Source organism: Camelus dromedarius, chromosome 34 (genome assembly GCF_036321535.1).
Source record: "Camelus dromedarius isolate mCamDro1 chromosome 34, mCamDro1.pat, whole genome shotgun sequence".
NCBI lineage: Eukaryota > Metazoa > Chordata > Mammalia > Artiodactyla > Camelidae > Camelus > Camelus dromedarius.
The window spans coordinates 8,254,634-8,271,700 of NC_087469.1; the positions used below are offsets into that span (position 1 = coordinate 8,254,634).

Genomic DNA, 17,067 nt, shown 5'->3' on the forward strand with positions numbered 1-17,067 from the left:
TATTAAATTAAAACACAAGGAGTGAAGAAAACGTAGGCAGTACACTCTTTGACATTGGTCTTAGTAATATTTTTTGGATACGTCTCCTCAGGCAAGGGAAACAAAAGCAGAAATAAATAAATGAGACTACATGAAAATAAAAAGCTCCTGCACAGTGAAAGAAATCATCGGCAAAACGAAAAGACCGCCGACTAAATGGGAGAAGATACCTGCAAGTGATAGCCCAGATAAGAGGTTAATATCCAAAGTATACAAAGAACTCAAACAACATCAAAAAAAAAAACCAAAAACCCCAATTAAAAAACGGGCAGAGACTCTGAATAGACATTTTTCCAGAGAAGACATATAGATGGCCATCAGGCACACGAAAAGATGCTCAACATCACTAATCATCAAATCAAAACTACAGTGTGATATTGCACACCTATCAGAATAGCAGGTCAAAAAAGACAATAAATAACAAGTGTTGGTGAGGATGTGAAGAAACAGGAACGCTCATGCACTGTTGGTGAGAATGTAAACTGGTTCAGCTACTATGGAAAACAGTATGGAGATTCCTCAAAAAATTAAAAATAGAACTACCATACGATTCAGCAATTCCATTCCTGGGTATTTATCCAAAGAAAATAAAACCACTAATTAGAAAAGACATAGGCACCCCTATATTCATTGCAGCATTATTTACAATTGCCAAGATAGGGAAGCAACCTAAGTGCCCACCAATAGATGAATGGATAAAGAATATGTGGAATTTATATGCAATGGAATATTATTACTCAGCCATAAAAAAGAACAAAATCTTGTCATTTATGACAACATGGGTGGACCTAGAGCATATCTGCCAAGTGAAATAAGTCAGGCAGAGAAAGATAAATACCGTACGACTTCATTTACATGTGAAATCTAAAAAAACAAAACAAATGAACAAGCATAACAAAATAGAAACAGAGTCCTAGATACAGAGAACAAGCAGGTGGTTGCCAGAGAGGAGGGAGTGGGGAGAGAGAAGAGAAATAGGTGAGGGAGATTAACAGGTACAAACTTCCAGTTGTGATATAAATGAGTCTCGGGTATGAAATGTACAGTGTGGGGAATATAGTCTGTAATTATGTAATATCTTTGTATGGGGACAGTGCATAACTAGACTTATTGACGTGATCATTTTGAAATGTACAGAAATACTGAACCACTATGTTGCGTAACAAGAACCAAACAGTATTGTTGGTCAATTATACTTCAAAAACAAACTAACTAACTAACTAACTCATAACAAAAAAGAGATCAGATTGGCGGTTACCAGAGGCGGGGGTAGGGGGAGGAAGAACTGGATGAAGGCAGTCAAAAGGTACAAACTTCCAGTTGTAAGATAAATAAGTACTAAAGATGTAATGAACAACATGACAAATATAATTAACAGTATTGTAGGTTATATATGAAAGTTATTAAGAGAGCATATATTAAGAGGAAAAATTTCACAAGGAAAAAATTTTTTTTTCTATTTTTTAAAATGTTTTATTTATATGAGATGGTGGCTGCTCACTAAACTTATTGTGGTAATCATTTCATGATATATGTAAGTCCAATCATTATGCTGTTCACTTTAAACTTACACAGTGATGTATGTCACATAGATCTCAATAAAACTGAAATAAATAAATAAAAATAAAAAACATGCAGCAAATGGATGTGTGGTACGATCCCTTTTTAATAAAAAATGTAAAATGTTAACATGTGAATACAAAAAATTTAGTTCTAATATGTTAACGACGTTCTCTGGAGAAAGGAAGCTTTCACTTCCAACGTTATATATTTTGCAGTTTGATTATTTTATAAGACACGGGTATCAAATACATACACAGGTATTTTTAAAGAGACTTTGAAGCTATAAAATGTCATGCAAAAGGGAGAATTATCCCAAAGTGGGAGAAAGGCATAGAATGAGTACAAAGAAGAGTTAGACTAACTTTAACAAATCAAGAAACTAGAGCATCAAAATTTGAAACTTTAGTGCTGCAAATTCATCATAAAAGTCAAAAGACAACCCACAAAATGGGAGAAAACATTTGTAAACCATATGTCTGATAAAGGACTTGTGTGCAGAATATATAAAGAATTCTCAAAACTCGACAATAAAAAGACAAATAACCCACATATAAACTGGGTGAAGAATCTAAAAAGACACTTCTCCAAAGATCTACAAACGGTCAGTCAGCACAAGAAGATGCTCCATGCCAAGCATAAGAGAAATGCAAATCAAAACCACAATGAGTTACCACTTCACATCCACTTGGATGGCTAGATCAAAAAGACAGAAAGTAAGTTTTGGTAAGCAAGTGGAAAAATTGAAACCCTCAAACATTACTGGTGGGAATGTAAAATGGTGCAGCCACTTTGCAAAATAGTTTGACAATTCCTCCAAAAGTTAAACATAGAATGTTTATGATCCAGAAATCCCACCCCTAGGTATATGCCCAGGAGAAATGAAAGCATATGTCCAAGTAAAAACCATATACAAATGTTCATAACAGCATTGTTCATAATAGCCAAAAAGTGAAGACAATGCAAATACATATCAATTCATGAATGGATATAAAAAAATGTAACATATCCAAGGAATGAAAATTATTCAGCCATAAAAAGGAAGTTCCGACACGTGTTACAACATAGATGAACCCTGAAGACATTATGCTAAGTGAAAGAAGCCAGACATAAAAGGCCATATATTGTATGATCCCATTTATATGAAATGTCTAAAATGGGCAAATCTATAGAGACTATGGGGAAGGGGATAGCGCAGTGGCAGAGTGCACGCTTAGCATGCACGAGGTCCTGGGTTCAATCCCCAGTTCCTCTATTAAAAACAAACAAACAAACAAACAAACCTAATTACCTCCCAAAACAAAACAAAACAAAAATGTATAGAGACTGATGAGTGACTGATTAGGGCTGGGGGAGGGAGGTTGAGGAAATGCACAAAGTGGCAGTAGGTCGCTTCTTTTAAGGGGAAAGAAAATGTTCTAAAATGAATTGTGGTGATGGTTGCGCAATTCTGTCAATACTAGAAACACTGAACTGGGTGGAATTGTATGGTATGTGAATTATACCTCAATAAAACTGTTGAAAATACATACACATTAAACAGAAACTGGATGCTCCAAGAGGTTGTGACTTGCCCAATGAAAACTGCCAGGCTAGTAAAAGCTGAAACTGGAAACACGTGCCCTCACTCCCACCGCAATGCTCGGCTCATTACTAGGGACCGCCTCGAGCAGTTCTGATGAGCCAAAAAAGTTCCCCAAAGAGTTGGAAAAGCAGAAAACACTGCTACTCGCATAAGGAAAGGAAGAGGAATTTAGGTAACACAACCAAAATGCTGTTTTCAAATCTTAATGCAGATCTAAAATGGATTCTTGGCCTACAAAATATAACAACCATTGACATAAGAGGTTGTGAGTCAGTATAACAGTGCCCCTTTTACTAAGGGCTCAATTAGAGCCGGGCACGGGACGCAGCTGCTGACTGAAAGGAAGAAGGAAAATGAGATCAGAAGAGCCAGTAGGCTCAAATCACTGGCCACTCTTCTGCATAAGTCAAACAGGCCAGTGAGTAACAATGCTTCAAACGAGTTATTTTATTCTCCAGCATCGTAAAATCCTTTACAGAGATCCAAAAGCATCATCTCAAAATTGAATTACCTCCCAGAATTACTACACACATAGGTATAATATATGAACGTGATGTCTCTGCAAGCTGACTTGGAAACAGAGATCACTGCTGGAACACAACTGCCCCATTTGACTAGAATAACAACCTCACTGTTGATGTAGAAATGGAAAGTAAGCCAAGAACATACAATCACCAAAAACATTATTTCAAGGGTTTAAAAAAATGAGCTACAAAAAAACTCATCGATTGTCAGAACACTGCTTATGCAACATTAGAATATTCTGACAGAAGGAAAGGGCAACAGGAGGCAGGAAGCAGAAAGAAAGAAGTAAGAAATCCTGCAGGTGCCCAACTAATCCTAATAAGAAACACACAGCTCTGCTCCTGCCTTTCACAATAAAAACACTCCTGTTTCTTTGGTATATGAACCAAGGTTTCTTTTGCCAGGAACAGAAAACAACTTACTCCATGAAAATGTCAACTTGTTCCATGGAACACTACACTGGCAGTGAACAGACATAAACCTTTCAAACTAGAGAGTTCGGGCTGTTTCCTCACCAAATTTTCAACATCACTGGCCCATTATCAAATTCAGTTCGGTTCATGCAAATTCTAACACAAGTGGACAAAAATACTACACTGAAATATACACTGTAAGTGAAAGAGTCTGCAAAATATCTTGCCCTCAAATTTCTAACAATTTTGACTTATTTATAATTATAAAATGAATGTAGAAGCTCTCTTAACCCACTACTTCTCCACCAACCAGCCAAAATAACGAATGCTTCCTTTTTCTTCTGTAAAATAACTGGTGCCCAGGCATGCACAGGGGCCCCAATTAACAGCTACTCCCTCTTCCTCCTGGATATTGCTGCTTCTACCCATTAAGTTGCATGCTTACCGAGAATTAATTGTTTTTTTCCCCAAACCTATTTATACCAGTTGCTCTTGTTTTTATAGGTACACAATTTAATTCACTATGTAAACTGATGAGAAATCAGGGGAAAAAGACACGTTTCTTTGAAAACTAAGTTGAATGCTTAAAAAGACTTGGTAAAATCAAATTAGATGTGGATGAGACAAGTGTAAAAGACCATGGGGAGAGAATCAAAAAACCCAAGAGGGATTCTGTACTCGTACTGCTTCACAAAAACCTTTAAATTCCTAATCAGCTTTTAAAAGGCAAAACAAAACTGGAAATCACAGATGATGAACTATGGATATGTTTAACACAAACAAGATGAAGAACTTTAACCAGGACGTCAACATACAGAGAATGGCCTACATCAAAAGATTAGCGAATGTGCTCCTTAGACAAACGGCAAAGGAAAAGAGGAGGGGGAAAGCTACACGGTAAAAAAAAAATTTTTTTTTAAATACAAAACTTTAGGGACATCAATCACTTATAATGTATGGACTTTAATCAGACTCTGATTCAAATAAGTAAGTGGTTAAAAAACAATAAAAACAAATATATATATATATATATATGACAATCAGGGAAATTTTAACACTTATTTGATATTTAATGACATTAAGGAATTACTGTTAATTGTTTTAGGCAGGATAATGGTACTGTTGTTACATGTTTTTTCCTTTTTCAGTTTTTTTAGGTAGAATTATTACAGTTCAACTGTACTGCAATACAATATACAACATAATACACATTATATTGCATGTAAATACATATATACAGTATACTGCACTTTTTTTAGTTTACATATATGTACTAATTATTGTTTCTAAGAACAGATTCGATCTTTAGCTTTTTAAACTTGTATAGTTATCAAAGGAATAAAGCCAACTACAAAGTAAGAATCAACAGAATGTGGTAATCCAATCATAAAGGACAGTCAAATGCGCTTACACATATTCAAGAAATCAAAATAATAATTAGTTCATTTGTATCCTTACTATTTTTGTTATTTTTTAGATTCCTCATATAAATGATGTCATGTGGCATTTTTCTTTCTCTTTCTGGTCCACTTCACTTAGAATGAGAAGAATCCTCATCTAGAGATACATGCCAAAATAGTTACAGATGAAATGATGAGATTATGGGATTTGCTTCAAAATAAACCAGGAAGGAAAGAGAAGCTGGAAGTGGTATGCGTGAACGATTGACCATGAGGTGATAACTGCTTAAGCTGGGTAACAGGTTGGTGGGGGTTCATTAGACTATTCTTTTTTTTGCTTATGTTTGATATTTTCCATAATAAACTTTTTTAAAGATTAATTTTTAATTAATTTGCAATTAAATTTTGAATTTAATAAAAAATTTAATTTTAGTTTTTAAAGAATTAATGCATATATATTTTTTAATTAAAATAAAAATTAAAAGTATATATGTACCATTAGGTGTCATTTCTCTGTTTCATTAGTTTTTCCCCCCACTTAACTAAGCAAATCATAGCCCAAACCTATTGTATAAAAGGCCTTTTATTGGAGATAAAAGAAAAGATCATATTGTCAGATGCCCAAAGCACAGCAGTGGTAACTCCAAAACATTCCAAGAACAATATTCCATATGGCCCAATTACCCTTGAAAATCTATTTAATGACACATAAAGTATACTGCAGAAAGCAAAGCCAAACATAATAAGACTGATGCGTCACCGTATTTATTCACATAATTATTTCTCTTATAATTCCTTCACCAACTTTTTATCATTTAAAAAAAGGAGTAATTTACAACCTTTATCAATCTTTGAAATTCTCACTAGTGATTACCAAAGAATAGCTATTTAAAAATCAAAGGTTCAAGTGCTCAGAGTCTTTTTATAATCTCTCATCAATTTTTCTTCTTCCCTTCAGTCATTTCTCCAATTTAGGTTTACATCTCTTTGGGAAAAATCAGAAGAGAATGATGATTCATAAAAAAACAATCGAGAGATAAGAGTAACACTCTCTTCATTCCTCATCTGTGTTTGGTTCAAGGAAAGAACTGTCAGCTGCTCTAGCCCTCTTTTAGCACGTCCCAAATCTACTACCCTAGGGGTAGCAGGGCAACAGGGACTTACAAGCCCTATACTTCCAAGCCAAGGAAGGCAGAGGAGAGACAAGATAAAGAAAGACCTTCTTATACACTTCTGGGACGCTAACCCTGACACAACCTTTCTGGAAAGCAACGTGACAGTGTATGTATCAGGTGTCTCAAAAACATGCATACCCTCTGCCCAGTAATTGCACATCCAACAGTCTATCCTGAGCAAAAATCAGAAATGCATCAAAGATCCATGCACAAAAATGGACATCACAGCAAATTTCTGACAGTGAAAAACTGGGAAGAGTCTTAAATTATGAAAAGATTCAAAAAATAACAGTGGTCATAAATAGCAAAGTATACATCCACTAAAATTGATGTTTACAAATAGTTTCTAATGATGAGGAAATGTTTATAATGATGGGGGAAGGAATAAAACAGTATATCAACATGATCTGAATGATGTACTTTACAATATTAGTAACTGTTGCCTCTGGGTGGCAAGATTATGGGTGATTTTTTTTCCTTCTGCTTCTTTGTAATTTTCTGAGTTTTCCCAAATTTCTTCCATCAGTACAAATTACTTTTATAATCAGAAAAAAATATGGCAAGAAGTAAAAGAGAGCCAATAGCAATAAGCAATGAGGTTGAAGTAAGAGAATTTATGCTCAGGGCCCCCTGTCTTCCTCCTCCTACCAGGTCCAGTCTGCAAGCATTCAATTGTTCCTTTAACTTAACCTTTTGCCCACCCTGGCAAGAACAACACTTTTCTTCTTGTCATCTAGTATCAGAAGTTGCTGCTTTTTGCCTACAGATGACACAAAAAAAACCCAGTTGAATTAATCCATTAAAGGTAAGGACCAATAAAAGTAACCCATTGACAAGGGAGGGTATAGCTCAAGTGGCAGAGCACATGCTTAGCATGCATGAGGTCCTGGGTTCAACCCCCAGTACCTTCTCTAAGAATAAGTAAATACTAAATAAACCTAGTTACCTACCCCCTACCAAAAAATAAATTTAAAAAAAATTTTTAAGTAACCCATTGAAATTAAGGACCGGTGAAACAAAAGTAGCTGCTATTTTAATCAGATCCCTTATTATAAAGAAAAGAAAAAGAGGTAACTCAACAAATAGTGTGAAGTTATTTCTGGAAGTGCCAGCAGCCCAAGTCAGCTTCGAGGGTCAGCTCCAAGGCAGAAGGACAAGAGGCACTGGCTGGACTGTACCCATAAACCCATGGGAACTTCTCAATGAAGCAACCCATTGGGTGCCTGGATATAAAAGAAACTTCCCTTTAGATCGAAGGACTTGAATTTAAATGGCAGGATTTTCTTTAGATTATACTGAACTTCTTAATAATGAAAGTTTGAGATATGCCAAAAATTACCTGTCTAAAAAGGTTGTGAGATCTCCTTACCTAGAGATTTGTGAGAAAAAGATAGAAAATTACTTTTCTTTAACATCTTAACTGGACACAGGACATTTCAATCACAAAATCCGAAGATGCACTAAGAGTATAAAAACAAACTCAGCTCCCCCTTTTTTATAATCCTTATGTTCATTCACTAAATGAATGCTTGCAGGCATTGTTGTAGGCTCTGAGAATACAGCAGCAAACAACAGCCTAAAATCCCTGCCCTCGTGGGGCTGACACTAAATGATCATACTTGTGTCTCTTAACAAGTTAGATATTTTCTTTTTTTTTTTTTAAGTAAAGTGATTTTTAAAAAATTTAAGCACGTCCAAGCACTGTCAGAAAACAAACAGCACCTAGCATTTTGACTGATCCAGGAAAGCCCTTAAATATTTGAAACAAGGCTAAAAAACTGTGTGGCTAAGGTACTGGGGTGGAAGGCAGATAATTTCACTATATACAAATCTGTACTTTTTCAATTTTGTGCCATATATCATCTATTCCTAGTTTTTGATAAATAATTTTCCAAAAGTTTATTGGAAGGACAGATGGATGGAATGAATGAATGAATGAAAGAAAAATTTCTCCTCCAAAAAATTCAGTCTCAAGGAATGGGGTTAGCTAACCCAAATTTTCACATTCAAATTTTTCAGGAGAGAGCAAACAGAGGTAAAGCATACTGTTGGTAAGCATGTCCTGGTGCTGAAACTAGGCAGAAATTTCATAATTTCTCAGAAATTCCTAACCAAAGCCTAAATATAGTTTAAGATAACTGGCCAAAAGTATCCAACTGAGTGAGCCCAGCCTACACAGAGGAGCTTAAACAGGCGATATGTTTGCGTCTCTTTCCTTTGCAGTTTCTGGGAAATGAGGCTGAGTATTCGCAATCTGATCCCTACCTCTCTCACAAGCTAAGTTCTGAGATGGAACGCTTATCAGTGTGGCCGGAGACTCCTTGTCTACAGTGGTTCACACACCTCCTAACCAGAAATGTGTTCCTAACATAACTTCGTCACAGCTCATCCAGCTGTTTTGTCCTAGCTCATGGAATTTTATTCTGAACAGATCCAAAAGAAACCCTTTCAAGCTAATTCATCTAAAACTGTTGAGGCTTCTCAAACACATTGCCGAGGCCATTTATTTAACAAATATTTATCACATTAGGACAAAAGTCCATGAGAATGTATATAATTTTTATCCTCTGGATGTTAACTAGTCACCCACGAGACAATCTGACTACCCTATTATGCCAGAAGGGACCGAGCTATTCACTATTAGAAGAGGGCAGGGACTCACCTGATAGGTGAGGTCATTCACCCGGGGAACAGGTCAGATACCAGAACTACATAAGAGGAGCCCTAGATAAGTGGTTCAAGATCTTGGTCCTCGGCTGCATCATCAAGGTACGTATCTTGGTGACCAGTTCTCTTACTGAGTTATAAGATGGCACCATCCCCTGGAAACTGGTAGTGATCTTGTAAAGGACGAGTCCATCTAAGACAGGTACCTTCAAAGATAGACCAGACCAACCCAACAGAGCAAAAGTATAATTACTCATATTCCCTGGGTGTGTGCGAGATATTGCAGCAAAAGAAAACTATATAAGGCAAACTGTATTTATGGTCATTGCCTTTTCTGTGTTCCTTTCTCTTTCTGCTTCCTTGGCATTTTGAAAGGTTTTTCTGACACCTCAGTCATGTCAAGGGAGTAACAAGGGACATCTGAGTAGGAGATTTAAAGGCAAAGCAGTGCACCCATGGAGGACTGCGGGTAAGTGGGGTGGGGGGGGTGACAAAGCGAACCACCACCAAAGGACAGGTGAAAAAACAGTGTTGTCATGTTCCCTACTTGGAAAGTTTTCCTCTTATTGTGACAACTCATTTTTTGGAGTTTGTTTCAATAGAAAGGATAGGTTTCAGACTTTAATTAGTAGGTGTATCTTGTTTCTCTAATGAATAAGCAAGAGCTCAGAGGGTGGGGGCAATGTTTTCTATCCCTAAGGGAGTAAGGATGCCCGGACTCTATTTCTAGCTCCCCAATAACTAGCTGCAGGATTCTGGGCAAGAGCGAGGCGGGAGAGATACAGAAGAGAGCCATGAGTCTAATGGATCATTGGTCTAAACTACTTTAGTAGCCCCTAAAAGCCTGAGATTCTAAATTCCGTTAAGTCCATCTTTCTAGTCTCTAGAAAAGAAGGAGTTGAAACAGAACACCTCTAAGATCTTTTTAGTGCCCTCAAACTGACAGATATTTATTGGCTGATCATGTTTAATTTATATGTAAAATGTATGCCAGTCTCTTACAGTGTGAAAGAATATAAGGTGTTCAAATTTGAAGAAATTGTAACCTCCTTATCTGAAGAAATGCATCAGAAAAAGCTTAACTTACCCTTAGCCATAAGATAACCAGCGTGAGTTTCTTAAAACGTAAATCAGATGACATCAGTGCTCTGCTTTGATATCCTCTGAGGTCAATCCCTTGTTTCATACCCAATTCCATAAAATAGCCTATAAGACCTATGTGACCTGGCCCGTTTAACTTTCTGCGCTCATTCATCACCATCCTCTCTCGTTTACTAAATTCTAGGCATCTTGACCTTGGGTCTAATCTTTAGATAAACCAAGTTCACTTCCACCCCAGCACCACGTTGCACGTGCCATTCCTTCTCTACTGACTATTCGGTCTTCCGAAGCTTCCCCAGCTGGCTCTTTCTCATCATTCAGGAAAGGCCTTCCCTGACCCTCTATCGGAAGCAGCATCCTCCCTTAGACGCTCTCTAGCCCATTTATTTTCTTCATAGTATTTGCCTCTAGATAAAGTTATTTGTTTGCATGTTTCTTGCCTGTCTCCTCCCATCAGAAAATAAGTTTCAAGAGCTTTTTCCCTCTCTTATTCAGGGGTTACTTGAGAGCCCAGAATAGAACCTGACACAAAATTTGCAGTGAGTAAATACACGTTAAATGAATGAATGGATAAGAGAAAGTTTCCATCTCTGTATACAGATGGTTTAGGTGTTTTTTAGACTTATAGAAGCTCTGGTAAGTAAAGTATGTCTCTTTTTCTTTTCAAAGCATCCATTTTGTTCTCTTTTATGCCATGAACTAGAAAACATGAGCCAGACTGATGCCTGGAAAATGAAAACAGCACTTCTGGCACAGAAATAACTAGTCTGGGCACCTCTGCCTTGAGCCAGATCTATGACTTTCTAGGGAGCTGGCACCAAAGTCAGAATGTTAAAATAAACATTTTTGAAAGTGCAATATTGGTATTCTGACTCTGGAGAGACTAGTCCAGATCAATCTTAGCTCTTCACAAAGCTTCAACAAAGCTAGTAACCCCATCACAATTGTATCAAAATGAAGTTAGTCATCTTTCTTTTTTTTTTATTAATAGACTTTATTTTTTTAGAGCAGTTTCAGGTTCACAGCAGAATTGAGCAGAAAATACACAGAGTTCACACATAGCCCTCCCCACCCACACATATATATTCCCCTACCCTCAACATCCCTCATCAGTGTGGCATATTTAGTACAATCGATGAACCAACATGGATATATTATTATCAACCAAAGTCCACAGTTCACATGAGGGTTCACTCTTGATGTTGTACATTCTGTAGGTTCTGACAAGTGTGTAATGCCATGGAGCCCCCACTATAGTATCATACAGAATAATTTCATTGCCCTAAAAATCCTTTGTGCTACATCTATTCATTCCTCCCTCCATCTCCCCAAACCCCTAGAAACCACTATCATTTTATTATTTCTGTAGCTGTGCCTTTTCCAGAAGGTCATTTGGCTGGAATCGTACACTTTGTGAAGTTAGTCATCTTGGAATAGTCATTTCTAGATTACCTAGGGATGGAAACATCCTCCTCAAATGTAACTATTGTAAACCTTGCTTTCAATTTCTTTTTGACATAATTCTCTTTTCTATTTACTAATGAATCTTGTTTTCAGCCTTCTGATGAGCACAAGCATCATCCTGAGAAGTGAAAAGAATACCATGAGCCCACTTTGACTTGTTCTCCTCGTGGAAATGAGTTTGCACTACACCACGCAGCACACAGATGTGTTCCGGCTGGTCAATATTTTGACTGGGGTCATGGAGCAAAATGTTTTCTCATGCAATATCTAAAGCTAAGAATCCTGACCTTGGCCCTCTAAGTAGCACACCCTGCACCAAAGTGCAAACGTGTCCTTAAGCTTGTAGAAATATTTCTTCACATTCTCCACGAAATTTAAGTGAATCTCTGGAGAAAGAGCTGCACTCAAACTCTATTCTGTCACCAGCGTGACAAAGAGTAGTAACACAAACATACTGAATGGCCAAGGCAGCCTAAATAAAAACCAGTGTTAGTCACAGTTTTCATTAGACAAGTCTCATAACTGTTCAAAGAGTTTAATGGAAAGTTATGTTTTAAAATGTCCATTTCATGAAATTAGCCCATAGTCCACAGGAATTAAATCCAACTCTCTCAAAGAGGCCCCTGAGATAATAGCAAACTATTTTTTTGACCCTGAAAGCATATTATTAGCATGATGTCTACCTACACAAAATGAATGGCATATGCACTCATGAACTGTTTTAAAAGTGTGAAAAACAAAACAGGGGGACTATGTCTTACTCATCTTTGTTACCATAGCATCTGATGATGATGATGGTGATAACATTTACCACATGCCTACTATGTGCCAGGCACATTTGTTCTAAGAGTTTCACATAAATTATGGTATTTAATCTTCATAACACCCAAACTTGTGAGGTAAGTACTAATGTCATCTCATTTTACAGATGAGGAAATCCAAGCACAAAGAGGTTAAATCACCCAGCTATTAAGTAGCAGAAGATCCAAACCTAGGCAGTCTTATCCAAAGCTCAAGCTCTTACTACAAACCAATAAACAGGCAAGTGATATATATTTGCTGAAATACACTTTAAAATATTTGACCAGAGGCTTTTATACTTATGTATACTTCTTTTTTTAATGCACACAAAATATATCCACTCCTTGTTCCCATTCATCCAGCCAGTGAAAGTATAATTAAGCACAGGCTAGCAACTATAAGGAATTTAGAGCAGAAAGTCTTTTTTAAATATTTTCAATATTTTATAGCACCCTACCAAAAGAAGAGGGCCAGAGAATCTCAGACTAAGGTTCCTCCAAAAAAGGAAGCTCAAAGAAGGCTGGACAAAGACAGCCAGGGTGAGCTGCTGACCAAAGTATGTCACAGATGAATATTCTCCCCTGTTAACTGTTCTGCAGTGACGCTTGAAGCACTGCAGTGCTGCCAATATGAAGTCTGAGCTCATGAGTGCCGTGCTGCAAAAGTCACCGACAACCAAATAGAAAAATATTTCCCATTCTCTGCTGATTTTACTCATCCCAGGGTCCTGATCTAGGAGGTCTGAGAGTTAACAGAATTTGGGAGAGGGCCAGCTTTACCACTTACTGTTGGATGGAGCGCAGTAGCTTAGTCAATAAATGAAGTTTACTTCATCCTCTTGGCCCTTGGAATAGGTAGTGTGTGTAAGAAAAGGTGACCATAAATATTTCTCTGATGTTCAGAAAACACCTACTACCTAACTTCTCGCAGCCAACACAAATACCATCTGAATTTCTGGAGTCTGATTGTTACGTATGGTTATAGGAAAAACCCAGACCATTCGGTGGGAAAAAAAGGAGAAAGAGAAAGAAATCACATACCTCTGGAAGACAAAACAAAATAATGATACATTCTGGAAGAAGATGGGAGAAAAAAGAGCTAACTCTCTTTGGTTCCAAGTGACCTGACTGCAGAAGATGAACGCTGCAGTGCATGGGAGAAAAATCTATCCACCTGAGTAACTGAACAGCAGCTTCTGCAACTGCCAATACCTAGGCACCTTCCTCGCCATTATATAACCAAACCGCGGCCTTAATAGGCCATCATACTGTATGTCAGCAGTTGTTAGCAACGTCTGAGCTGTCAGCATTTGAGAAACCCTTCCAAAGTGGATTCAGATAAGCATGGAGCTGGCCAAAATATGTTCATCATTTACCCAGAGCACATGACAACTCCTTGTGAATTAAGCTTCACTTATGTCGTCATAGTAATTTGAGCAGGGAAAGATAGGATCCTCGTAACTGTAACTAGGAAATTGCACACTGCCACAGAAACACAAATGAGTGCTGGTGTGGTCCTGTCACATGTGCAACTCATTGTCCAAGCCATTTCTGCCTCAATCAAGATTTTGAATATTTCCATACATAGGAATTACATAACTGCACACCACAAATGATCAAAGACGAAAACCAACACAAACAGTGACACCCATTCATAAACAAGCTGACAAGCTGATGTTTCAAATGCTGCAGTCCTAAATGATACCAAAGCCTTAGAGAAAAACTTAGATACACACACTGGAAAATTAGAAAGTGGGCAGACCAGCCATAATTAGCCACTGGCTTTGCTGACTACTGAAGATAGAAATGTCTCTCATATATAAAGCCAAGAATCAACTAACTGTTTGCAATTATCTTTACAAAAACATTCAACCCTCTCTGTCACAGATTTCTTTAATTAATATTTTGGTGTATCCAAGGGTTGGAAGATACAAAATTCTTTAAATCATAGATGCCATAAACCAGGCAACCGATTAAGTTCAGAGTACATCCCCCAGAGGCCAGAGCAAAATAATCACAGGAGCTCTGTGTCATTACTTAGGTGGGAGGGGGAGAGCGTGGAGAAAGGAAATGGCAAAACAAGGAACAAGATTCGGACAATTAGAGTTGTTTGTAAACATAAGTTTGCCTTGGCTACTTATGGCTACTTATGGCTTAGTCTACTCCCCTCAGGGTCTGAGGGTAACATCAGGAAACCTTGGACTTTGGTATCTCTTTCAGCTCAGACCTGCAGACTTGAGGCCCTCTGATAAAAACTGACAAAAAGGCTGAAGGGGGCCCCCCAGAGGAAGTGAAACTGACCAATCAATTCTCCACAGCCACCCACCCCGGGTAAGATGGGTGCCTTGCAGTCTTTGACAGAAAGGAGGGAAAAAGGAAGTTTAGGTTGTAAGTGAGCAGGAGAGAAGGCAGAGGTAACTTCACTGCCCGCTGAAAACAAGCAAAAACAGGGTAGGTGACAATAACCAGAGGCCAGGCTGAGGAGGTTGAGGGGAATTGATGTGGCTTTGGGAGGAAGCAGCGGCAGCTATGAGGGTTCTTCATTAGTCAGGTTGAGGGAAATACAAATTGCAGTTTTAAATATAATGAATGACTACACTGAAAGTATTCATTCAAGTAAGAGACTGAGCAAAGAAAGAAATCGGGAGTACAAATGAGCTTTGTGAGTCCTATCAGAACCAAACAATTCCTCCTAACGTCTTCAACTCCAAAACTCCCAGTGAAGAAAGCCACAGGGAAGTGCTAGCCACACTTCCTGCAAAAATGAACTTTATATATAAAATGTTATATGTAGATGTAGATGGCTTCCTAACTGACCTTGGCCAATTTCACCACTACAGCTCCACAAATCCCATGGGAACCAAAGGGCCCAATGAGTGCAATTCTCTAGTGTCTGCGTTCAGACACCTCCTCACCTTCACCCCTGACAGCCCCCTGGAGTCTATAAAGCCCACAGTTTAGGACCCTCCAACAACTAAAAATAACCGGCAATCCAGCTCTTTCAAATTGTTTAACCCCCAATTACCTAGTGCCACCATAAACCTGCTCCCCCCTCCCCAGTTCCCTGACCCTCTTCCTGCGGAAAAGCAAAGTAATTTTTTTCTCCTAATTTCCCCATTTTTTTCATCGCCTCCTCCAATAATCTGGTCTGTCCTCAGTCTCCCAATTCCCACCATCTACCGGCCTTGGACGACCAAATGCTGATTGGTGCCTCTGTCCTAAGGTACCAGGTCCCTCAAATCTCCAGTACTCTGCACCCATCACATACCCCCCGGACGTGTCCCTGCCACCCTCGTTCCCCTCACAACCCCACATCTGCCAGTTTTACCCTTGTTTCCCCTCATCCTCCTGGTCCACAATTCCTATGCCCCGTCCTCATTCCCTTAGGATTTCCTAATTGCCGGTTCTTCAGTCTTCTTAGCTTACTGTCCCCTGGTTCCGGGAGAGTTCCAAATTTCTTTTTCCAATCATCCCTTCTACTACCCTCCGCACAGCCCTGGGAACCCCCTCCCCATCTCCGGCTCCCTAGTTCCCCAGGTCCCCGAGCTCAAGTGGCCCCCTGCGCCCTCTCTGCCGTGCAGTTACCCTCTCCCGGGTGCTCCGGTGTCCCCCACCTTCCGCTCGTCCCTCTTCACTCCCGCCCGACAGCCCCCACCCGTTTCCCGGGTCCCCAGCGCTCTCCAATCTCCTGAGCCCGGCTCGCCGCGCCGACCCCTCAGCCTTGGTGTCGCGGGTCTGTCCTGCTCCCGCCACACTCGGACGGTCCCGGGCCGCGCAGCCCCGCAGCCTCCCGGTCCCACCACGCCACTACCTTGGCCTTGGTGACGAGGTGCGTGGCCCGCTTGACCACAGCGAAGTTGCCCTTGCCGATGGTGCGGTCGATCTCGTAGTAGCCGATGCGGGCAGGCACCGGCCCGCGGGAGGCCGGGGCTGGGGAACGCGGCGGGCCAGCCGCCGGGGGCACAGCAGCGGGGGCGGCCGGGGGCCCCGGGGCGGGCGGAGGCAGCAGGCGGCCGGCCGGCCCGGCTCCCCCCGCTCCGGCCCCGGCAGCCCCGCCAGCTCCGCTCGCCGCCGCCGCCGCCATCTTGTTGTGCAGTGAAACCTCCGGGGCCGCGGGGAGCCGGCGAGGGGGGGTGCCGGGGGCAGGGGGGCGGGACAAGGAGGGGGGGCCGGCAGACGTCACTCCGGGAGGCGGAGCGCCCGCACCGCCTGGGCCCGACGCCATGGCAACCGCTCGTCACGTGCCGACGCGCGTCACTGCCCAGAGCCATGGCAACCGTGACCTCACCGGCGAGCTCGACCTCCCCGCGTGGGCCCTGTTCCTCCGGCGCCGGCTCC

At 40.0% G+C, this 17,067-nt stretch overlaps 1 protein-coding gene across 5 annotated transcripts in view; it reads right to left on the bottom strand.

Annotated features, from left to right (window-relative positions):
• SIK3 (SIK family kinase 3) overlaps positions 1-16,830 on the bottom strand; it is a 212,123-nt gene extending 195,293 nt beyond the window's left edge. For all 5 annotated transcript variants that reach the window (XM_064482077.1, XM_064482075.1, XM_064482076.1 and 2 more), the window contains exon 1: positions 16,541-16,830. In XM_064482077.1, the coding sequence (XP_064338147.1) occupies positions 16,541-16,813 (273 nt within the window). In that variant the 5' untranslated portion in view covers positions 16,814-16,830. The remainder of the gene's footprint in view (positions 1-16,540) is intronic.
• Positions 16,831-17,067: the final 237 nt, after the last annotated feature.